We start from the raw sequence: 25,653 nt of genomic DNA, 5'->3' as shown, positions 1-25,653 counted from the left end.
ACGGAGCTCTGATTCAGCTTGGGTGACCCACTCAAAAGGAGGGAGGGGCTAGGAGCAGCAAAGAGGGACCTGAGAAGAGGAGGAGCTGGGCTACTCTGTGAAAAACCAACAGCACAGAGCAGGTAAGTATAACAAGTTAGTTAAAAAAAAACATAACAAAAAGAAAAACAAGTCTTTACAACCACTTTAAGCCTGCCATAGACGGTTTGAACCTGCTGAACCAGCTGAGGTTCGAACAAGAAGGAAAGGAAAACCTTTTAATTGGGATCACAGAAAAATGAGGCTTTAATGAACATAAAACGTTATTTGATGAGCTTTTATTGATATCCGGTCTATTTACATATAGTACAAATATGAGAACTGGAAGTCCCCCTCTGGTTCAGTCAGTGAGCTTGCTGGCCATATCATCCAGTAGGGTCATCTCTCGGACTCCTTGCTCTGTAAAATCAGAACTTAGCTGCCATATCTTCACTGTGCCAGTTCCATCCCCGGCAGCCAAGACCCGGGTCTGTGCACGATTAAACTCCAGACAATAAACAGCCTTGCCGTTGTCTGTCTGCTCTATAACTAATGATGGCTTCTGGGAGCTTTTTCCAAGGTCAAAGAGCAGCAGATGCCCTGAGGAGAGACATTGCATGAATTGGTGCAGGGATACTGAAAATTATATAACAGAAATGAAATAAAAAAAGTTGCATTATAGAAAAAAAAAAGTTGCACTGTCCGATCTCCTTATAATGCGAGTTGCTTGGCTTTCTCTGGCTTCAATACCTTGTGTGTTACCCATAGCTCCCCGATTTCGAGGGACTGTCCCTGATTTGGAGCATATTTTGGCCTGATCTTTAGCGTTGATAATAAAATGCACTTTTTGTCAAAAAGTGTTTTCCGGGCCTAAACCTTTCATCTGATTTCTAAATTGCTGCATTTGTAAATTCCAAAAGCCAATATAAAGAAATAGTAGTGATAATAGTAATTTGATACACATAGATAACACAAATCCCCCTACATAAAGTTGTACATGTTTATCTGCAGCCTTCTCTACAGCCAAAGTCTAGAATTTATAAAGCTTGTCTGAGCGGTCAGGGCTGAAGTTACACTTTGCAGAGCTCAGTGTGGACTGCTCTGAGAGCTGATTGGAGAAAAGGGACACCCCGCCCCCCTCCTTTCACACAGCACACAGGAAAAGAGTTGAAACTGTCAATCAGATGGTCACCATTTTACTCTTGGTGTTAGGAAAATTTGTAAAAAGAGACTCGTGCTGATAGCCGAGGAATGAAGCAGCAGACAGGCACTTAGTGCTTTTAACCGAGACATGAGGTTTACACAGTGGTGTATTTAGGTATTGTTCTGCCCAAATTCATGCACCCCCTAATTTAAATACGAACCACCCTTCCTGTCAAGGCCACACCCCTTCAAATTTAAGACCTGCCCTATCATCTGTAAACCACACCCCTTCTAGACCACCACCCCCTCCATCTCCTCCCTAGCAGCAAAAATCCCCCCCTTTCAGCACAAATCCTCACCCTCATATAAACCCTTCCAGTACAAATCCCCCTTCTCAACACAAACCCTTGCCTCAATCTCCCCTTTCCCAGCACAAATCCTCTCCCTCCCGGCATAAATTCCCCCTCTTAGCAAAAATCCTCCCCCATCTCCCCCTCTCAGAATAAATCCTCTCCCATTTCCCCTTCCCAGCATAAATCCCCCCTCTTAGCAAAAATCATCCCCCTCCCAGCATAAATTCCCTCCTCAGCACAACTCCTTCCCCATATCCCCCTCCCAGCATAAATACCCCCTCTTAGCAAAAATCCTCCCCCTCGCAGCATAAATTCCCCCCTCAGCACAACTCCTTCCCTATCTCCCCCTCCCAGCATAAACACCCCCTCTTAGCAAAAATCCTCCCCCTTGAAGCATAAAACTCCCCTCAGCACAACTCATTCCCCATCTTCACCTGCCAGCATAAATAACCCCTCTTAGGGAATCATCCTCCCCCTAATAGCATAAACGCCCTCTCAGCAAAAATTCTCCCCCATCTCCCTCTCCCAGCATAAATAATATCCCCTCTCAGCAAAAATGCTCCCCCATCTCCCCCTCCCAGCATAAATCATCATTCTCAGAAAAATCCCCCCATCTCAAACCTGTGCCTCCTTCTTCCCCCGCCCACTACTCCCCCCCCCCAAGCTGCTTCTCCTGTTCTGTAAGCCCGCACGGCTGTGACTTGTAGTACCCTCTGTGGGGTGGCTGAGATATGGCAGCCCACTCTGCTGGGACTTGTAGTGCCCTCTGAGGATTCCTCAGTCCCCCCACATTCTAGGGCACTACAAGTCCTAGCAAAGCGGGCTTCCACCATTCCTCCAAGCACAGCATTTGGAAACCTCAGACTTCCACCCCCTCCTGACATTCACTCCTTGGCTGCCATACACTCCTCCCCACTCTCTCCTTACAATGGTGTCCTACCTGAGTCTGGGCAGTATCTCGCGCTGCATGGTGGGGCAGTGGGCGTGATTTCCCCTTTTCTGAAGACAAATACTGGCTCCTAGACCCCGGCACAGCACTCAAGGCTGCAGATCACTCCGCCGCTTGTCAGGCACCTCAGTGGCTGTGGGCAGCGGTGGCCGTATCTTTAGGCTGGGCATCGGCGGATGCGGCCGTCGACGTCATGTGTGTGCACTCATAAATTGTACTTGAACATGGGGATACACCACTGCGCTGGAGGCTTTATCTGTGCTGGAAGAGGCCACAGGAGCCGAGATTTGGGAGGGTGGGTGAGGGGAGAGGATTTCATGCGGTGGGGTGGCTTTTCTGCCGCCCGTGCAAAGTGCCACTCTAGGCCTGGGCCTTGTCGGCCTAGGCCAAGACAAAGCCCTGGGTTTTCAACCACTAGAAGAGCTGCCCTCAGCAAAACATGGAGGTTTGCCTCTGTTAATCAGTAAACTGCAACTGGTAGTTAAGTAGCGCAATGCTGACTCACTTCAAAGCTCAAAAGAGTAAGTATTAGGGTTGTGCCGATATCACTTTTTTAAGACCGAGTACAAGTACCACTACTTTTTTTCAAGTACTTGCCGATACCAATACTATTTATTTATTTTATAATTTTATATATAGGGATTCCCCAGTCCCTTTCTCAGCAGCCTCAGCTACACTGGAGATGAATGGACAGGAGACAGAGGCTATTATGATGCTCAGTTATGAATGGACAAAGTCAGTGATCATTCAGAAAAAGAAGGAGCCGGTAAATTACAGATTTACCGCTCCTTCCTCTTCTCTCCATCCTGAAAGATCTGGGATGGGGGGGCAGAGGAGGGGACTACGACCGGAGGAGCACACAGAGGGGGAAACGGATGAGGAGGGGGGAGAGCCAGAGGAGCACACAAAGGGGGAACAGAGGAGGCCACAGAAGGGAGCCGGAGAAGGATACAGGCAGACTCAGAGATGATTGGTGTGGAACGTTCTACTTACCGATCTCCTACTTACCGATGATTGGTGCAGCAGCGGGGAAAGGTATACTCGCCAATCTCCCTGTGTGGCTTTCAATAAAGCAGCTGAAAGCCATGGAGGGGAGAGGAGAAGTAGCTGTCAGCTTACTTTATTGAAAGCCATACAGGGAGATTGGTGAGTATACCTTTCCCCGCTGCTAAACCAATCCTCCCTGAGTGTCCAGGTATCGGACTAGGTATAGGGAGCATTTGCAGGAGTACAAGTACTCCTGCAAATGCTCGGTATCGGGACAATCCTAGTAAGTATACTTTGTCTGAGGTGTACTTACCCTTAGATTACAATAATTTCTCCTATGGCTTCAAGTGAGCATCCCTAGGAGGACCATAATCCAGTAGAGTAGATTTGATTGTCTCCAAACTGTGGCCCTTTGCTTGTCCTTGGGGCACATTTCCTTCCACTGATATAAAAAACTATTCCTCTCACTGACACCAACAATGGGACACTACTCCTCCAACTGATGCCAACTTTGGGGCTCTATTCCTCCCAATGACACCAACGATGCATTGTTTGCTCCCACATCACTACACTTCACAACTTCTAAACCTTCCCATTACCTTTTTCTGGAAGTGATGGAATCAGAATGCAGAGGGAGTTGCAGAAGAAATAAAAAGTGTAATACTTTGCAAATGGTTTAATCTGTCAAACACGCTGGTTATGAGCCAAGCTTGGCTCTACCCATTCCTTCTGACCTCCCTTATTGGTTACCAAGGCTGCCTATCACATTAAAAGACCAACAAAAAGGCTTGGGAAGAAGCGGGTCGAATTAAACTGGTACTGAAAGTGTTTCTTATGCTTAGCTTCAATTGCTCAGTATTATGACCAGTTTACTGTTGGCTTGTTCCATCCTAGGTTAGTTAACTTGTGCACTTCATTCTGCCCTTACCTATGTACCAGGATTCATAAAAGTCCTTCATTATTGCCTCTCTACACACCAATCCTTACCTTCACCTGAGGCTGCGGCAAACACTAGGGGCCGCACCGGGGACCAGCGGATGCTAAAGAGGTATTTCTGGGACAACTGCAGAGAGCTGAGAGGCTTTGACTGCAGCATGGAGTACAGGTGAGCATGTCCGTCTGTGGCCGCACTCAGGAAAAGGTTTCTACAATGACAAATGGCATTTACTGTTTACATAAGATGGGTCACAATGGTGATCACAGCTTAGCTGAAGATAAGCCAATCAAGTTATTAAAAATGTAAAAATATATGAACTAGAATGTACAGTCTTTTTATAATGTGAGTTTTATCAAAAGTGCAGTGAGAAATACATAGGCTGCTATGGTTCATCTCCTTAAAGTGTATCCAACGCTAAACCGTTTTCCTTTAGTTTTGAGTAGAATAGAAAAATAAACAGGGTTAGAATCCCTTCCAGGTTGAAACTCCTGCCTGTGTCCCTGCTGGAAAGATTCACTCTCTATTCTTCCAGCTGTCACCAAAACAGAAATCAAGAAAAATTCATCCAATGGGGACATTTTTTCCCGGTAACAGTTGTCGAGGAGGGGCTTTACCCAATTTTGGAGAGATTTTCCCTCACTTTCTGCTGTGTCCACAGGACAGAAAGTGAAGAGAGATCTCCTAAATGGGACCTACATATCCAAAATAAATAGAAAATTTTAAAAATTCACTTTAAATACGGCATTTCTGATTTCTTAATTATGTACCAACGTGTAATAAAAACGGAAAGTCCTGTGCTAGTACCCATACAATGCTTGGTTAGTAGAGCTCACGGGGTCCATGAGTAGTGGGGGTGCTCACCCAGCATGAAAAGCTTACATGTTTCATTCCTTACAAAGCAGAACTTCGTCAGAGCTTAGGGGTCAGTCAGTCATCATCTATTTAAAAAAGGGGCCACAACCCACCCTTAATTGATAAGATTAAAAGCTCTGACGAAGTTCTGCTTTGTAAGGAATGAAACATGTAAGCTTTTCATGCTGGGTGAGCACCCCCACTACTCATGGACCCCTGCCAACACTCCTGTTTATGGCTTTGAGGACTTTGTGACTCAATACCTGTTGGAAAACTATGGAATGACCAATTTATGCAACCGGCATATGGTAAACCATCTTTCAGTGCGGACACTATAATGATTTGAATATTAGTCTTTGGATTGCCATCTTTTGGATCTGCTGACACACTGCATGGAGCATGGACTAAAGTTTGATAGGACAAGCATCTAGCTGGATAAATCGGTATGTATATGACTGGCAAAACGATTCTCACCACACTCTGAAGAGTCTATCGAATAACCAGCGATCAGTAACTAACCAAATGAGCTTTGTGTATGATTAACCATGGCTTAAATAGTCCAGAGGATATACCTACACGTTGTGGGCACCTCGACTGAGGGTTACACTGACTATATTTTGCTTTGTTCATCTGATTAATCCGGACTGCAGTGTATATCAAATCAATTGAGTGCCTGTCGCCTACCATTCATGCAGAGGAAAAAACAGCAAGAAGCACTTCATTAAAAAAGACATAAGTATATATTGAGAGAAAAGTATCTCCTTCTTTTCATAAGAAATGCACTGAACGTTTACAACATACTTCTGATGTTTCTTTTTTTCATCTTTTTTTATGACGGCTTTGTTTGATACTTTGTGACTGACTTCTGACATTCTGGTTATATATCTGTGCACAGGTCTTGGGCTGCTTTAATTGTATCATTCCGTATTGAGCAGTATAAATAACTCTGTATAACAGTATTACACTTCTCTTTACAGGAAAATTCACAGTCTAGTCCTTCCTTAAGGTAGCTGGGGTTAATAACAGGTGTTTTGGGGAGTGCTCTTTATCAAGGGGAGGGAGGAATTCAATGAATGCATATTTCCATCTCCATTGTGGATAGGATGGATTATATGGATTGTCTGGTTTAAATGTTTTTTGGGGGAGGATATAAAACCAGAGGAAGTCATTTGTTATCTTTGAGACTACCCTTGTTTTATTTTGTAAGGGACTAGGGGATTTTAGATGACTATTTTGTAACTTGCTATATATAGCTAATAAAATTATGTAGTTTTACTCTTCAGGGTGTGTTTATTATCATGTATTTTTTTGTTTTGGATGTACTACTGTTATTGATTACAGCCCACGATAATTAATCGGTGAGTGCTACACATTAAATGAGGCGGGATTCCCATATATTCACATTTTTTCTCTACACATTTCATACCTGACAAAGGATTCTCAGAGACCTATGGGTTTTATAATGAGACAGTACCACTTATAGACTTCATAAAAACGACAATTTAACATTTTTGAGCCTGGTACACACCTGTGGAAGGGTGAGTAGTCCACGCTGTACACAGGACCTCCATGCGGAGAGAAGGTAAACTGAGCTGGAGCTTTAAGAGGAACGGAGGAAGCCAAGTTTGTAAGGGCGACTGTCTGTGCTGTAGAAGAACACTTCAAAAGGTAGCCTCCTTCAGAGCCCACAATGAACAGGCTGGGGTCAAAGTGTGAGGAGGACAGACACGTCACACCCACCGCAGTGTCACCTCGGCCATGCTGTCAAGAAACAACAGTATCACAAAAAAATATTGCAGTCCAATTACATGCTTCACAACCTGTTTTCTTGGAGTAGGTGGAGACAGAGAGGCTACCTTATCAGACCTTTACCAGCTGAATGGAAGCCATGTATTAGTTTTTTAACTCCAAACATCATTGTAGTGTGATGTCACTGTTCAGATGTTCTTTGCCATTAACAGCAGAAAAATTGGATTTTTATATACAGCTTACCTGTAAAATCCTTTTCTTGAGAGTACATCACGGGACACAGGAGCTTCATTACATAGTGGGTTATATAGGCACCTCTGGTGATTGGACACTGGTTGACCCCAATTAAGGAGAATTCCTCCCCTATATAACCCCTCCCATATGGGTGGCACCTCAGTTTTGTAGCAAAGCAATAAGAAACCACGTAAAACCCAAGAGGGGCGGGAGCCCTGTGTCCCGTGATGTACTCTCAAGAAAAGGATTTTACAGGTAAGCTGTATATAAAAATCCCATTTTCTTGATCATACATCACGGGACACAGGAGCTTCATTACATAGTGGGATGTCCCAAAGCAATGCTCAGATTGAGGGGAGGGAGACACAGATCATAATTATAGACCGCCAGGGACCGGAGGACCCATACTGCAGCCTGCAGTACACTGCGCCCAAAGGCAAAATCCTCTTGCCCTCTGACATCCACCTGATAGAATCTGGTGAATGTGTGGACTGATAACCAAGTTGCAGCCTTACAGATCCGAGCCAGGGAGGCCTGGTGATGCACTGCCCAAGAAGCACTTACAGCCCTCGTTGAGTGCGCTTTCACTTGAAAAGGAGTAATCTTCCCCTTTACATTATAGGCCTGAGAAATAACCTTTCTAATCCACCTTGAGAGAGTGGATTTTGACGCCGCCTGGCCCTTCCTAGGGCCTTCCGGCAAAATAAACAAGCAATCAGTTTTCCTTAGCCGAGCAGTTGCTTGAAGATATATACTGATTGCTCTAACCACATCCAAAGTGTGCAAAGATTCTTCTTCTGCAGACTGTGGGTCCGGGAAAAAGGATGGTAGGATTACATCTTGATTCAAATGGAATCCCGAAACCACCTTAGGTAGAAAGGACCTGTTGGGACGCATGACCACCCGGTCCTTATGAATAATTAGATACGGCTCCTTGTTGGAAAGAGCTGCTAGCTCTGATACTCTTCTAGCCATAGATATGGCTACCAAGAAGACCAATTTTTTAGTCAGGAGAACTAATGAAGCCAGATGCAAAGGTTCAAATGGTTGCCCCTGCAAAGCCGAGAGAACCAAATTCAGATCCCATGGGCATACCGGAGGTTTGACTGGCGGCCTTATCCGCATAGCCCCCTGGATGAAAGCCCGCACCAGGGAATGTGATGCAAGTGGCTTCTGAAAAAACACTGACAGGGCCGAAATCTGCACCTTGATAGTGCTTATGGCCAAATTAATTTCTAGGCCTGACTGGAGAAAGGCCAAGATCCTGCTAATGACATACTTTCTAGGATGCCATTTCCTGAGTTCACACCAGGAACATATGCCCTCCAGATTTTGTAATAAATAAGCCTGGAGGCCGGCTTTCTGGCATTGGCCAGAGTAGAAAGGACTGGCCCCGAAAGGCCACGGTCTCACAGAATGTGGGTCTCAGCAGCCAAACCGTCAAATTCAGACTGCGTAAAGCAGGAAGGTAGATTGGACCCTGTGAGAGCAGATCTGGCCAAAGAGGGAGGATCCATGGCCTGCCTACTGCCAACTTCATGATCTCCCATGGTCGCCTGGGCCAAGCCGGGGGCCACCAAAAGGACCGACTTTGTCTCCCTCTTGACTCTTCCCAGGAACCGCGACAGAAGCGGGCTCGGGGGGAAGGCATAGATCAGATTGTACTGATCCCAAGGAACTGTCAGAGCATCTGACCCCTGAGCAAGTGTATCTCTTATCCTTGACACAAAATTGACCACTTTATGAGAGCCATATAAACTGCCCGGATCTCCAAGATATTTATGGGCAATAGCTTCTCGATCGCAGACCATTTCCCCTGCGAGCACGTCTCCTCCAACACTGCTCCCCAGCCTGTCAGGCTGGCATCTGTCGTGATAATCTTACATGGAAGAGGAAGAAAAGTTTTGCCCTTCAGCAAATTCTTGGTTTGTAACCACCAGTCGAGACTCTTGCGTGTCCCTGGGGATAGACGCATAGGAAGATCCAAGGCTTAGGGCTTCCTGTTCCAAGCCACAAGGATGCATCTTTGCAGAGGCCTTGAGTGGAACTGGGCGAATGGGACGGCCTCGAAGGAGGCGACCATTTTCCCTAACAGTCTCATGCACAACCGAATGGGGGAAGATCTCCTGCCCAGAATTAGGCGCACCAGATCCCCAATGGCCAAGGCCTTTGGCCTTGGAAGAAACACCTTGCCCTGAGCGGTGTCGATGATCATGCCCAGGTATTCCAACCTGGTGGCAGGCTGTAGGGACGACTTTTCTAGGTTTATGATCCAACCTAGGCGTTCCAGGTGTTCTAGCGTTCTGGTGACGCTGTGGTTCAGGAACGCTGCCGTTTTCTCCATGAGAAGCAAATCGTCTAGACAAGCCATGACGGCTATACCCTGAGCTCTTAGGTTTGCTAAGAGAGGGTCCAGAATCTTTGTGAAGACTCGAGGGGCCGTAGCAAGCCCGAACGGCAAGGCCACAAATTGAAAATGGCGCCGCTCTACCGCGAACCTTAGAAATTTTTGGTGTGCGGGAAAAATTGGCACATGGAGATATGCATCTTTGATATCTATTGATGCCATAAATTCTCCCCCTTGCAGGGAGGAGACCACAGTGCGGATTTACTGCATTCGGAAGGACCGGATGCGTAAAAAACGGTTCAGATCCTTCAGATCTAGGATAGGTCTGACACTTCCATTTGGCTTTGGAACGGTGAAGAGATTTGAGTAAAACCCTGAACCCTGTTCTTTTGGGTCCACTTCTACTATCAACCCCTGGGATAGTAAGTGATCTAAGGCCAGAAATAGCAGTTTTTGCTATACTGGATCCCTGACCTTAGAAAGCGAGAAGGTGGAATCTCCTGAAACTCTAGCCTGTAGTCCAGAGATACCGAAGAGATCACCCACTTGTCCCGGATCTCTTCCCGCCAGGCTCCTGCAAATTGCAGGAGCCTTCCCCCCCAAGCTTTTGGGCTCTGCTTGGCAGGCTTTCGCCCCCAAGTCTTTTTCTGTCCCTGGGCTCGGCCTTGAGCCTTTCCTGTAGAGGAGGGTTGAGAAGGCCGTTGCCACTGCTTAAAGCTTGATGCTCCGGGAGAGAGAGCATGCCTGAATGAAGGACGCTTGCTCCTTTTGACTGGAAGGAGAGTAGATTTACCCCCTGAAATTTTTTGGACGAATTTGTCCAATTCTTCTCCAAACAAACGTTCCCCTTTAAACGGGAACCCAATCAAATGCTTTTTGCATGACAGCTCAGCTGCCCAATTCTTTAGCCATAGGGCCCTTCACATTTGTACCAACATGAGGGACAAACGTGATGCTTGTTGGACAGAATCCAAAATCGCATCAATCATGAAACACAGAATATGAGGCATTTCTGCATACTTCTCTACTTCCTCACTGGGAAGGAGCCCAAGCATCTGCTTAACCTGTTCCTTGAGGAACTGACATAACCCCACGGCTGCGACTGTAGGTTGCACTACAGCGCTAGTCATGGAAAAGGAGGCTTTTAATAAAGTTTCCAGCTTCTTATCAGTTGGATCTTTAAATACCTGTGCATTATCCAAGGGACAAGTCAGGTTTTTATTCACGCAAGAGACAGCCGCATCAACAGATGGGACCCTCCACTTCTTGGTGAAACTTTCCTCCAGAGGATAATGCATAGAAAACCTTTTAGGAGGAGCAAACAGTTTATCGGGATGTCCCCAATCCTCATACAACAATTCATCCATTAAGGGATGAATTGGAAAGGAATAGGCAGTCTGTGGGGCTTTCCTGACTCCCAGGGAAGAAACAGAGGACGTAGCGACTTCAGCAGCAGGCATTCTGAATGTGGTACGCACCAATTCAGTATAATACTGCACCTGTTTTCTGAGCGCCTGGGAGGAGGGGACTCTCTCCTCTTCCTCTGATTCATCCGACTGCTCCTGATCCCTGTCCCAAGACAGGGATCTCTCCTCATTTTCAGAAGAATCATCTGAGAGAGGAATTTCAGCAGAGGGAGGGGATCTACCCCTTTTCCTGCTATCTTTCAGGGAAGCAGAAATAAAATTCATTATTCTCCCTTTAAAACCCTCCAATGTAGCCCTAAGGGAGTCCTCAGTGACATAAACCGGGGCTGGGACATTAGGAGAGGCTGCAAAACCTGACAGGGGCACTGACTCGTCTTGAGAGGCTGGCTCCAGTCTTGCAGGGGGGGATGGTAACTTACAGGCACCTTTAGAACCCCTGGACCTAGGCAGTGGTTTATCAGTGCCTTTGCTACCTCCTCCTGAGACCCTCTTACGAGGAGACATAGTCCTAAGCTACAAAGCAGAGGTACTAGTACAAGTGCAATCACTGTTGTGCTTAAAGTCTCACAATAAATATATATGCTTAAACTGCACAACCTGATGCTGAGTAGGTGTCTAAGGTTTGCCTGGATCCAATCCCCACGGATGCTTACTGCCCACAGCTCCTGTGTCTCCACTTACAGCCCCCTGACGCTCTGGGCTTTTTAAATCTGCCGCCTGGCGCCTGCGCAGTACAGCGCCGTGCACACTGACGTGCACAGCTCGCAACCACACTCCCCCCTCCTCCATTAGGCCCGGAACGCGGACCGCAGGTTCCAGGGGGGGAAAGGAGAACTCCACCAGAGCTGCGTGGGACCCCCAGGCTACATGGGACCCCTGTATTATCTTGTTGTGGCAGGGACTGCAGTGGAGACGTGAGACAGCTGGAGAACCAGGCTTCACTGAGAGTGTGTACTGAAAGGCATGTAAGTATGCATCAGGCTGCTCTTACTCTCTCTAGTGGTGGAAACCAGGTAAGACATACAACTACTCACAATGAAGAAATCCATCATATAATTATATATATAGGATTAACTTCCCTTACCTGTCCTCGCCGCAGGAATTGCTGAAACAGACAAATTCCAGCCTTCACCCATCACGGCGGGCAGTGTTAGCCAACCTTCAGGTTTATCTGGGGCTCTTTCTCGGAAGAGCCTCCTACCTGGACCATGTAAAAGACTCTGCCAGAAACTTTCATGCGCTCTGTATAAACAGTACACCAAGTCTGGTTTTCCCAGAGCCCAGTCTTCCAATAGGAGAGGACTTACAGGCCAAACCTCGTTTCTTCGGCTGACGAGGACCGGGTACCATACCATCTTGGGAGTCAAATATCGGCCCGAGGTATGGATCCAGTTTGTTGTAGCCCTTAGGTCCCCGCAGGGACCTGCACAGAGCTAAAGTTTTACGTGACCAACCACCATAGACACTGGTGAAAAAACTGAGGTGCCTCCCATATGGGAGGGGTTATACAGGGGAGGAATTCTCCTTAATTGGGGTCAACCAGTGTCCAATAACCAGAAATGCCTATATAACCCACTATGTAATGAAGCTCCTGTGTCCCGTGATATATGATCAAGAAAAAACATTTTTAATAACTTTGCATGTGACTTGGGTTCTCCCTTTGCACTATAACACTAGGGTTGCAATTTTAAGTCCCAACGATACAATCTGCTGGAGGTTTGCATGTTAAACCCATGCCTGTCTGGGTTTCCTCCGGGTACTCTGGTTTCCTCCCACACTCCAAAGACATGCTGGTAAGTCAATTGGCTTCCGTCTAAACTAGCCCTACTAGTATGTGTATGTATGAATGAGTTAGGAACCTTAGATTGTAAGCTCCTTGAGGGCAGGGGCTGATATGAATGTAAAATATATAAGTAATTAGTAATAAATAAAAAAGATTTGTGTGCATGTTTGGGATGGGAAGGTTGTATGTGTGGGGTGAGTAGCTAGGAGATACAAAGCTGAGCAGGAACGCAAACGTTCCTAGGTGGTAAAAAAACGGAAGCTAGAGATCAGCAAGAATACTCTGTTGGATTAACCCCCCCCCCCCCAATATATATATATATATATTGGTATAGATGTATATACACTGAGAAAAATGTGTATCACTTATTGCTAACCTTCTACTGGTAATGGTAGGTGTGAAGTCAAAACTCCTCATTAGCAGGTTCAAAATGGAGGATCAACAATGGCACCCTCCATATTATCTCCTTACTTTAACCAAACTGAAGGCAAACATCTCAACTATATGCCCCACCTCTCTCTTATAATTGCAATCAGCCTCCTTATGAACAGTTTGACACCTACACCATGCTGTGAAATTCTGGGTTCCATCACCCTCCAACTGCATCAGCCAGTGCTATGCCATAAACATTTGTAGGATTTTATTTCACACCCAAGAAAATAGGGACAGATGGGACCCCGAAAATGCATAGCACAGGGCTGCCAAACTGATGAACAGGGTCAATCAGGTAAGTCGTATTTATACATCAGCACCTTTATACCCCTTCCCCGCCACTGCTATTCAAACCAGGGCCATATTCAATACTGTTGTACAAACAATTTCTTTCCCCCTCTCGACCCCCAGCACACCTTCATAACCCCCCCCCCAAACACATCTCTGTACACCCAGCACAACTTCGTACCTCTAGAAGACTTCCGTACCCCTAGCACTCTTCAATATCCACCAACATATCTTTGTACACTCTTGCACATCTCTGCCCAATATCCTCTGTATGCCCCTGCACACCTTTGTACTCCCAACACACCCTTTCTCTGCATCTCCCCCTGTACCCCTCCATGCCCTCTGCCAGTCTCCATACCCCCAGTATGCCTCTGCATTCCCCCAGTACATCTCTGCACCCCTAACACACCTCCGTACCCTCCTTACCACACCACTGTACCTTTTCCATCTTATGTAGCCCACCACATGTTTGCAATCTATTTAATACCCCATGGCCACATACTGTTCCATTCCATTTCTCAGGCTACTATGGCTTCTCTGGTGGTGGCGGGAGTACATACAGAACCTTGTGTAGCTGGGTCACTAGTGTTGATGATATTAATACAGCTACACTGTCCCAAACCTCTCTCTCTTCAGCAGCTTTGCCCTTCAAAATCATTAAAACTATCGACCCTAAAGCAGAATGTACTCCTGCCACCAAAGAAGCCACAGAGCTGCCAGCCGCAGGTGAAGAGCGAGGGTCTGGGAACAGCAGCTGCCCGTCAGATCAAAATGTGCAGCAACACAGGACAGTGAGAGCAAAAATGGGCATGTATGCCATTTGCAGGCAGCACTGGCTCAAGGGGCAGCTGCTTTGGGCCCCACAACAATGATTGGGACCTGGGCAGCTGCCCCTTTTGGTCTGCTAAAAGATGGCCCTGATTCAAACCTTCTGGAATTCTCATTTAAATATATCCAGTTTCCAAGTTATGGGGATATAAATCAGTGGTACTTCATATGCATAGAGACCTTGTTAATCTTTGTGTTGTTGGGTATTTGCTGTGTAACAAGAGCAAATCCATCAGTGAGGACAAGCTGCCCATCCTTTTCCATCTGCCACATGAGGATCTTCCCATCTGTAGAGACGCTCAGCAATTGCAGCCGGTGACCTTGTGGCTGATCCTGCAGCCAACTCACCTACCAGATGACAAGAACAGATCAGAGGTTGATTAGATGAGCCTGAGTAGAGGATTGCTGCGGCCAGCTATTGTTAGTAAAAATCAGAGACTACCTGGCATTTTTCTAGTGCTGTGCTTAAAATGAAAGCAAGCATTTGGTAGTTGTTATGATCTCGATTTTAGCAATTACTAGGAAGCAGGACCTAATCATAGCATGGATTACCTGGTACACGGCATCTGTATGGCTGTCTATGGAGAACCCAGTCCTTCCAATCAATGGGTCATCTGCCCTACTGGTATCCCACACCAGAACTTCTCCATTATAAAGGCCACCTGGTGAGAAGAACGGGTTAAGCTCACATGGGGGAATTAAAACTGAACTCCAGGAAAATAGCTAAATACACATAATTAATCATAAACAATGTGTACGTAGATGTGGCGAAGCAGAATGACCTTGGTCTTTAGTTATTCTGAATAACTGATGGCCAAGGTCATTCTGTACCTGCACTGTTGCAGCTGCCTATGTTGTTGATGTTTACATCTCCCCCCTGGCCCTGAGCGAGTCATTCATAGGCAGTGATGGTAATGCAGAATGACCTTGTCTTTCACATATTAAGAATTCCTGAAGCTCAAAGTCATTCTGCTTCTGTGACATTGGCAATACATTGTTGATGTTTACATTTCCTACCTGGTCCTGAAAGTCATCCACTAAGCTGCAGCGGCACAGGCGCAGAATGATCTAGGCCTTCAGTCATTATAATTGAATTATAGAATAGAACTTGTTCCTACTAGCTATTTTTTTGTAATTTGTGAACCCCAAATTGCACAGTACAACCTAGGCAAAAATAACCTGCTGGCTATTTTGTCTTTATGGACCCTGCTTTGTGCACTGGTGTGCAGTCATGTTGGAACAGGAAGGGGCCATCCCCAAACTGTTCCCACAAAGTTGGGAGCGTGAAATTGTCCATAATGTCTTGGCGTGCTGACGCCTTACGAGTTCCCTTCACTGGAACTAAGGGGCCAAGCCAAACTCCTGAAGAACAACCTCACACCATAATCCCCCCCCTCCACCAAATGATTTGGACCAGTGCACAAAACAAGGTCCACAAAACATATGGATGAACGAGTTTGGGGTGGAGGAACTTGACTGGCCTGCCTGTCCTGACCTCAACCCGATAGAACACCTTTGGGATGAATTAGAGTGGAGACTGCAAGCCAGGCCTTCTCATTCAACATCAGTGCCTGACCTCACAAGTGTGCTTCTGGAAGAATGGTCAAACATTTCCATAGACACACTCCTAAAATGTGTCCCAATACTTTTAACAATATATATATATATATATATATATATATATATATATATATATATACACATACACATATACATGTAATACCTACACCACTGCATTTACTGCTGTTTGTATATTTGCCAGGAGAACAGCTTTGACGAAGACATACCTCTTATCACATGTGAATCTCTCTAGAGTATGTGTGTGAACTTCTCAGTGCATAGATCTTATTGTTCATCAGATCTATTTTCAGTCCAGACAAAAACCTTAAGGAAAATCCCTCTGTTCTCAGCCCTACTCCCCCATCAAACTCTACGATCGGGCATGGGGAAATAGGTTTAAGAGAACTAAAATTGCCAATACATTTTAAGAGTCCGCCCCACAGACACTGCAAAAGCTATAGAATAGCCTGGACAGAATGTCAGGGCACGAAGGCAAATGCGGAGGTTACAGATCTTAGCCACTTCAACCATGACTAAAAAAACTTTAAGATGGAATTCCACTTAAAATTTATTTAATCACTGCCTTATCTGCATTTAATCCGCCACAGAACTGGCTACAGTCAGAGCAAAAAAGTATTTGATCCCCTGCTGATTTTGTATGTTTGCCCGCTAACAAAGAAATGATCAGTCTATAATTTAAATGGTAGGTTTAGTTTAACAGCCAGAGACAAAATAACTAATATATCCAGAAAAATCCCCCAAAAAAAATCAATTTAAAAAAAGTTATAAATGTATTTGCACTTTAATGAGTGAAATAAGTATTTTACTCCTTCGCAAAACATGACTTTGTATTTGGTGGCAAAACCCTCAGTGGCAATCACGGAAATTAAAATTGAAGACTGATCATTTCTTTGTCAGTGGGAAAATGTAAAAAATTAGCAGGGGATCAAAAAATTTTTTTTTCCCCCTCACTGTATGCTGGCATTCCCAGATTTGCTTTGCCTATATCTACTGTTAACAGCCTGAATTCCGACTGGCAACATCATGCCAATACTTATGTGTATGGCAGTTCTTGCTGGAATTTGTCTTTATTGTGACTCTTATTGACACTCTGTAGGACATTAAATAAATATACTGACACTGTTGACCTCTCCTTCTTAGGCTTCATGCACACGAGACGCTGTTAAACGCGTGTTCAGATGCAGTTGGACCCTTTTTTCCACTGCCCCTGAACTCATTCAATGTTATCCTATGTGTCCATGCACACGGTCTAGTTTTTTGCCGTTTTTATGCAGTTGCGTTTAACCTCGTTTTTCCAGAAGCAAAAAAATGGGTTCAGACGCAAAAATTTCCACATTTCAGACGCAAAACGCAGCACCCGCGTTTGCGTTTATAAGCATTTTTAAAGGAACCCAATTTTTTGGACCTGAAAAAACTCAGAAATATGATCTGAGAATGACATTTAGTGACCCGACTTTGAGGGCCCATATCTTGGGGCCACTTATTGCCAGGAACCCAAATTCGGTATGCAGACACTGTAGAACTAACACTAGAACATATCCAAATTTGAGGTTCCTCTCACCAAGTGACCCCCAGATAGGGGGCCCCAAAGTTGGGTCGCAAAATGTCATGCACTTTTCTGCATCAGAGAATGACATTTTGTAACCCGACTTGTCGGGGTAGGTACGCAGCTGCACATACATGTTTGTGAAATATCCAACAGACATTCGCTGTCCCATCAACGGATGGGTCCAATATCGACGAGCTCTGACTCTGGACCTCTCACGAAATTTGCGATTACGTTACTGTCTCATCAAGAGCAACATCAGGAGCATTTCCTGACATATATTCAATATGGGATCCATTTCAAAATATATACCACAGAAAGAGAGGCAAATGCAAATGTAAAACTGCTCTCTATGCTGCAGCTGCTCACTCTGATCAAATTAGCAGAAATAGTTAAAAAAAAAAACATGCTTTGAGAGCTTGGGGAGGGTCTACATGATGTTATCTTTATAAACACAAACGTGTCTAAACGCGGCTAAACACAGCTAAACGCGGCATGCAAACGCGGCTTTCAGCTTTTTTTGAGCAGAGTTTTCACCTGCGTCTTGTGTGCATGAGGCCTAAAAATGCTCATTGCCAGGCTTTCATGCTCCTGAAAGTTACTTTCTGTGCCCCAGGGGCATCCCTAGATCCCTGGTACATGCTAACCAAGGGGCTTCACCACTGCGCTGAAATGGAGCACTGCTATTTAGTAATTCAATGAAATCAAAGCTTTTGGCGGCTGACGTACTTCTGCTAGATTGCTAGTTAGCGGGTGACATTCACAAGTTCTGAGGGGTGGAAAATTAGGAATCTGTAGGGTGCAGCCAGTATTTGAGAGTTCCCCAGGCACATAGAAAAGAATCCGCAGAACAGAATGTAAGGGAAAATCCCTTATTTCAGAGAAAAGAAAAGGTAGAGACCTGCTCGGGCTTTTATTGCTGTCTGCGTCCCTGCTGGGGTCACTTACGTATTTAGTAGGAAATCTACCCAATGGAGATACAAAGGTTCTAAATCTAGCTTGGCTAAATTTCCAGTACCATAGTGCCTTCTTTCAGAGACTAGTAGTCTGGTAACTTTATCCTAACTTATGTATTTTAATAATTTGACAGTGCTTCCAAATGAACAAACATCTCTCTACCAATATCACTAGGAACCAGTAAAATTAAACAGGCACAAATGGTCAGACTCACCCGCTATAATGGATGGACGAGAGGGGTGAAATGCTAAACACATAGCTGAACTAGACACTTCTAGAACCACATCGGGGTGGTTAGGGTTGAACCCACTGCGGTCCAGATTCCACGTACACACATAGGACTTCTCTGTGCTCCAATCTCCATCTGCTAACCTAGCCGTCAAAAGGGAAAAACGAGGCAAAGATTCAATATACAAAACATAGTGTACATAATAAATACTTAGGACTCCCCTCTGTAGGTGAAAGGAACATATATAAATCAATGTGCTTATCAATACTTTTTAATCCTGATTGACCTCCCATTAACATGTAGAAGTACTGTGGTCACATAGTAGTAAAGTTGTTCAGATAGAAATTTTCCTTATCAATATAGAGACTGAGTTTTAGGGTTCATTTACACAGGTGCTCAGTCCCATACAGCATGAAGATCTGTTTATTTGTACTAGCGCTGAGCTACGTGCAGGCAGCTGGTAAGTGAATAGATATGTAGGAACAGTAAGGACTCACCCACACAGTGCAGTTTGATATGAACATAGGAACAGGTGCACTGCCCCGGATGCACAGGTTCTGCACCAGGGCCCATGCAGCTAAGTTGTCACAGATGGTATGTATCCATCCACTTACATAGGCTGCCTGCATGCAGCTCAGAGTTAGTACAAAAAAAAAAAGATAGACAAATTATTTGTAACACCCTTCCCATCTTTTTTTTTTTACATCAGATGGCAAGAGCAGCGATACCAGCTGATCTAAGTGAGATCCACAACAGCAGCTATATGTTGTTAAACTGTATGCATAGCCAAAACCTCTGACTTTTTTTTGTTTTAAAAACCCCTGTTAGTATATGTTTTCAGTCTGTGTTCCAATGGGTGGGGTAATCCCCTCACTTTTTGTGCTGCAGGAAGGGAGAAGAAACCCCTTTTAAAAATATAAGTCACTGGAATGGGTATCCATATTGCAAGATTTCCCCTTTCTCATGTGACAACTATAAGATTATAGAATTCCCATCACTTTCTGATGGACCAAGTAAAATGGACCAAGACTAAAAGAGAAAGTAGTGAATCTTCCTAGCAGAGACACAAAAAGAAAAAACTGTAGTAAGGCTTACCTATAGGTACAGTAAATATCTCCTAAACGTGCGCCGTTTAGGAGATATTTACCTGTGAAGCCACCAGTGACATCATCAGCATGCACTCTGAAGGGATAGAATACGGTGGCCGCTCCTTCAGAGCCCTGTGCCATGAAAAGCAGCTTCCGCGTGCATGTGCAGGAGTGACGTCATTGTGGCTTGCCCAAGCAAAGGACCAGGGCCCGCCAACCCAAACGGAAGACTGGGTGAAGATGGAAGCCCTGTCATCGATGACCGCGTGCCGCTGGTGGGCATTGTTTTAAGGTAAGTTTCACATAATGTGCTAGTATGCAATGCATACTAGGACATTATAACTTAAAAAATAATAAAAATATGGCAGTTTACTACTGCTTTAAGCCGACCATAGGTGGATCGAAATTTGGCTTGTTCAGCAGGGATTGGAGGAATTTCGATTCATGTACAGCAGGCTGATTGTACCCAAGTTGATCCACTGATCGACTTAAGCCTCGTACACACAATCAGATTTTCTGCAAAGTGTCTGACTTTTGTCCTAAGGGCGTGTGCCTGGATTTTGTCTTGCATACAAACAGTACACAATTGTTGGCCAACAAACATGAACATAGTGACGTAATACGAGTCAATAAAGAGAAAGTTCAATTGTCAGGCGCCACCCTTTGGGCTCCTTCTGCTAATTTCATGTTAGTAGAAGTTTGGCGAGTGTTGATTCGTACTTTTAATTTCGCACTTTTCAGTTTGTTTCTGAAAGCCCGCTCGTCAACCAGACATGTTGCGGAATCGGAGGCGATAACTTGTTATTTATTATTGGCCTTGGAGTTATTACTTTGACCCAAGTCCAGTCCAGGAACAGGAGGAGGAGGATTTCTTAGACCAAAAATTGGTTGCTTTATTATTATTATTCAGGATTATATAACAATTTACACAGCACTTTACAATATAAAAAGGAGACCATACAGTTACAATACAAGAAGACCTTACAATCTAATAGCGTGGGGCAGTGGTACAAAAGGTTATAACTGTGGGGTAGGAGATTAGGAGACATGATAGGCATCCCTGAAGAGATGCATTTTCAGGGACCGCCTGAAGGTAGCAAGAGTAGGGGATAGCCAGACCAGTGGAGGTAGCAAGTTCCAGAGGTTGGGAGAGGCTCTGGAGAAATCCTGGAGATGAGCATGGGTGGAGGAGACAAGAGCGCTTGAGACTGGACTGGAGAGGACAGTTTGGGTGATATTTGGAGACAAGATTGGGGATGTAGCTCAGGGCAGAGTTGTGAATTTGTATGTTGTGGTTAGTATTTTGAATTTAATTCGCTGGGTGATTGGGAGCCAGTGTAGGGATTGGAGGAGAGGGTTGTCAGACACTGAGCAGTTGATTAGGTGGATAAGTCTGGCAGCAGAATTCATGATAGACTGAAGAGGGGATAGCCTAAGGAAAGGCAGGCCAATGAGAAGGGAGCTGCAATAGTCAAGGCGAGAGATAACAAGGGAGTGAATGAGGAGCTTGGCGGTTTCATTTGTTAAAAAGGGGCAAATTTTAGAGATGTTACAGAGGTGAATTCTACAAACTTTTGACAATGATTGGACTTGGGGCTGAAATGACAAGTCAGAGTCTAGGGTTACACCTAGTACCCTGGTGTGAGGGGAGGGCCTGATGGTTGCATTGGGATTTTGATGGAAAAGTAGTGGAGGGGGGCATGTGCAGGGGTAATATTAATAGCTCAGATTTAGAGAGATTTATTTTAAGGAAGTGGTGCGACATCCATGCTGATATGTCAGTTAGCAAGTTAGTAATGCGAGAGGAGATTGAAGGAGTGAGGTGAGGAGTAGACAGATAGATTTGGGTGTCATCGGCGTATAAGTGGTTTTGGAAGCCGTGGGCAGTTATCAAGTGACCAAGGGAGGAGGTGTAGATAGAGAAAAGAAGGGGTCCAAGAACAAAGCCTTGGGGGACCCCCACAGAAAGAGGCAATGGAGAGGAGGAGACAGAGTTGTAGGTGACCCAAGTCCAGTCCAGAAACAATAGGAGGAGGATTTCTTAGACCAAAAATTGGTTGCTTTATTAATCATGACCAATTATGCCTTCGCTGCGGGAGCTCCAGGAGAATAATTCGGGTGATTTTCGTAATTATCTCCGGATGACGGACCCCTGCTTTCACCAACTCTTGGCATTGTTGACCCCCTATATTAACCACTTAAGGACCAAGCCTCTTTTTTAGATGTGTTGTTTACAAGTTAAAAACAGGGTTTTTTTGCTACAAAATTACTTACAACTCCCAAACATTATACATTTTCTAACACTGTAGAGAATAAAATGGTGGTCGTTGCAATACTTTCTGTCACACCGAATTTGCGCAGCGGTCTTACAAGCGCACTTTTTTGGGAAAAATACACTTTTTTGAATTAAAATATAGTTAGCCCAAAGTTTTTTATATTGTGACAGATAATGTTATGCTGAGTAAATTGATACCCAACATGTCATGCTTCAAAATCGTGCCCGCTTGTGGAATGGCAACAAACTTCTACCCTTAAAAATCTCCATGGGCAACATTTAAAAAAAATCTACAGCTTGCATGTTTTGAGTTACAGAGGAGGTCCACCAATAGCAGGGATATTTCACGTGTGTGGTTTGAACACCGGTTTCATATGCGGGCGCTACTCACGTATGCGTTTCTGCACGCGAGCTTGGCGAGATGCGTATAAAAAAAATGTTTTTCTTATTTATTTTACATACTATTTATTTTACTTTATTTTTACACGGTTTCTAAATATATAAATAAATATAATATATATCCGATCCCCTCCACCACTGCCGATGGCTCTGGTAAGCGGCAGAAGGCACCGGAGCGCAGTGGGAGGCCCCCCCCCCCCCCCCGCCGCTGATAAAAGTGATCTTGTGGCAAATCCACCACAGAGACCACTTTTATCTTGAAGAGGACCACCGGCCGAAAAAGAGGATACCAGGGTTATAGCAGCTAACTGCTGCCATAACAACGATATCCCCCTTCAAAGCGAGGATTTATATTGGTGTGAGGTGGTCCGGAAGTGGCCAAGAAGCAGGACACATGCATGAGGCTTTTATTTTTTGGTTACATAGTTACATGGTTAGTAAGGTTGAATAAAGACACAAGTCCATCCAGTTCAACCTGAGTGAGTGTCTACAATTGTCCCTATCCCTGTACATTGCACACTCACATCGGTCCCTACCCTTAGGAGTCCACAATCCAAGGTCCCCATTCATATACTAGGGCAAATTTTGGACAGAAGCCAATTAACCTACTTGCATGTCTTTGGAGTGCGGGAGGAAACCGAAGTATCCATAGGAAACCCACACAGGCACAGGGAGAACATACAAACTCCAGGCAGGTAGTGTCGTGGTTGGGATGCGAACGTGACCCTTCTTACTGCTAGGTGGGAGTGCTAACCACTATACCACTGTGCCGCCGACAGTGTGGTTGAATAATAATGATTTGATTTGGTATATTTTCTATATTTTTGGATGCATAGAATGCACTTTTTGGTTAAAGCGGGGTTCCACCCTAAAGTGGAACTTCCACTCATTGGAACACTCCCCCCCCTCCGGTGTCACAGTTGGCACCTTTCAGGGGGGAGGGGGTGCAGATACCTATCTAAGACAGGTATTTGCACCCACTTCCGGGCATAGACTCCCATGGGAGTCTATGCCTCTTCCTGTCCTGGCGCGCTGTCTGCTGGGACACACACGGGTCCCAGAGATACAGCGCGGACTATTCCCATTGCGCTGCGCGACTCGTGCATGCGCAGTAGGGAACAGGGAAGTGAAGCCGCAACGCTTCACTTCCTGATTCCCTCACCGAGAATGGCGGCGGCATTGCTGGACCCTGGGACAGGTGAGTGTCCATTTATTAAAAGTCAGCAGCTGTAGTATTTATAGCTGCTGGCTTTTAATATATTTTTTTTCCAGTGGAATCCCTCTTTAAGTTCTATTGGCAGGTAGCTTGCCTAATTTTATTTGTTTTCTTTTTTTTACTGCACAATACAAAAAATTGTGGCTATGTGTTTTACTTCAAATGACAGTTTTGGAGTAGGCAGTTACATTTAAAAAAAAATACAATGTAAAATTGACAAGGGACACCAACATAGTTGTATCTTTATATCACTAGAAAATAAAAACCTTTTAAAATACGTTTGGCAGAACACGATCAGTATCACCAGCAAAGCAGCTATATTATTATCCCATTAAAGAAGAGAATTGCGCGCTGCATTTCGAGATTTCAGAATTTGCCGCGTCACAAATGTTAATTCTCCATTACGAACGCTGGTTTACAAGACCGACCGCTTCTGCTTCCAAGTATGCATGTTTGTACTTTTCACTTTTGTCGTACGGACTTGTGTACACACACTCAGAAAATCCGACAACAGATATTTGTCCATGGAAAATTTTAAAGCCTGCCATCCAACATTTGTGCACGGAAAATCCGACAACAATTGTTCAGAGTGTACAAACGGTGGCATTTTCCACCAACAACCTGTCATCACACAATTCCCGTCTGAAAATCCGATCGCGTGTCCGATCGCGTGTACGAGGCTTTAGGGTACAATCAGCCTGGTGGATTTGTTTGGCTATAGCCACCAGCAGTAATCATTGTACTCTGCCGGCTGGGGGGGCACCCTGCGCACCCCCTGCTGGCAGAACACAGTAGCGATGCTGGTCTGTGTTGATTGGGGAATCAAGCGATTTTCTTTCCTTCCACCCATGGAAAGAAAATCGAATCATCTATGGGCTGCCTTAGAGAGTCTGTGCAGTCACGAAGGAGCTTCCTTGTCATAGAGATTTTGGTATAGGTTCGACCAGTGGCTTTCACCTTTTAAAGTTGTTATAAATAGTCCATCACCTTTTTCTTGTAACATCTCGTGAGGTCCCTCTTTAGTGCCTCATTAGTGTTGACCTCACTGAGAAAAGTGGTAATCAGATGTATTCACGACTAGATCAGATCTCTACTAAACAACGTACAGGCCTAACTCTCTGGTTGGTTCAAGTTGAAAGGAGGTGCCCAGGCATGAAATAATCCATCTACATCAAACTATTTATTATTTATTTAATTATTGTTCGAACATAAACTGCGGGTGCTGCCCACGGGGCCACCTAACTCGGCTGTCCCAGCCCCTGCTCGAACTTCCCCACTAAATCCCTCAGTCCTTCCAACAAGGCTACAGGTTGCATTTTTTGCGTTGACCACCGTTTTCATATGCGGGCGCTACTCACGTATGCGCTCGCTTCTGTGCGCAAGCTCGTCGTGACGGGGTGTTTTTATTTTTTTTTCTTATTTATTTTAATTGATTTTATTTATTTTTATACTCTAACAATGTTCGACCTCGCAGCCGCCTCCTTGGTCCCCTTGTCCACCACCGACGCCGCAACCACCCCTTCCCCCGCTGTACGTGGCACGGGGGGCGCCACAGCCGCCACCCCCCCTGCAGCCCCGACAACCATACCTGAGAACAGGGTTATGGGTCTTCACTTTTATTAGAGTTTTATTATCTCTACACCTGCATTTTGACAACAATTCATACCTAGTTAACCACTTCACACCCGGTCCAATTCTGACATATCTCTCCCTTATGTAAAATTCATCATTATTTTCTAGAAAATTACATAGAACCCCCAAACATTATATATGGTTTTTTTTTTTAGCAAAGACCCTAGAGAATACAATTGCAGTCGTTGCAACTTTTAATCTCGCACGCTAATTGCGCAGAAATTTTTTAAACACGTTTTTTTTCCAGAAAAAAAATCAGTTTCGTGCATTTAAAAAAATAAAACAGTAAAGTTAGCCCGATTTTTTTGCACACGCTTGTGGAATGGCGCCAAACTTTCATACTTAAAAATCCCCATAGACGACGCTTTCAAATTTTTTACTGGTTACATGTTTTGAGTTACAG

The 25,653-nt window shown here is 44.9% G+C and overlaps 1 protein-coding gene across 2 annotated transcripts in view; it reads right to left on the bottom strand.

Moving 5' to 3' along the window:
* Positions 1–302: 302 nt before the first annotated feature.
* Positions 303–25,653, bottom strand: part of DYNC2I2 (dynein 2 intermediate chain 2) — a 37,307-nt gene continuing 11,956 nt past the window's right edge. For both annotated transcript variants that reach the window (XM_077478691.1, XM_077478690.1), the window contains exons 4-9: positions 18,626–18,783; positions 14,880–14,989; positions 14,508–14,675; positions 6,768–7,000; positions 4,438–4,595; positions 303–618 (exon numbers count right to left, since the gene is read on the bottom strand). In XM_077478691.1, the coding sequence (XP_077334817.1) occupies positions 380–618; positions 4,438–4,595; positions 6,768–7,000; positions 14,508–14,675; positions 14,880–14,989; positions 18,626–18,783 (1,066 nt within the window). In that variant the 3' untranslated portion in view covers positions 303–379. The remainder of the gene's footprint in view (positions 619–4,437; positions 4,596–6,767; positions 7,001–14,507; positions 14,676–14,879; positions 14,990–18,625; positions 18,784–25,653) is intronic.

Source organism: Lithobates pipiens, unplaced genomic scaffold (genome assembly GCF_037356315.1).
Source record: "Lithobates pipiens isolate NorthernLeopardFrog02 unplaced genomic scaffold, aLitPip1_a1.2 Scaffold_1, whole genome shotgun sequence".
Lineage (NCBI taxonomy): Eukaryota > Metazoa > Chordata > Amphibia > Anura > Ranidae > Lithobates > Lithobates pipiens.
The sequence above is the reverse complement of the archived record's forward strand: the minus strand, read 5'-3'. Positions and strand labels throughout refer to the sequence as shown.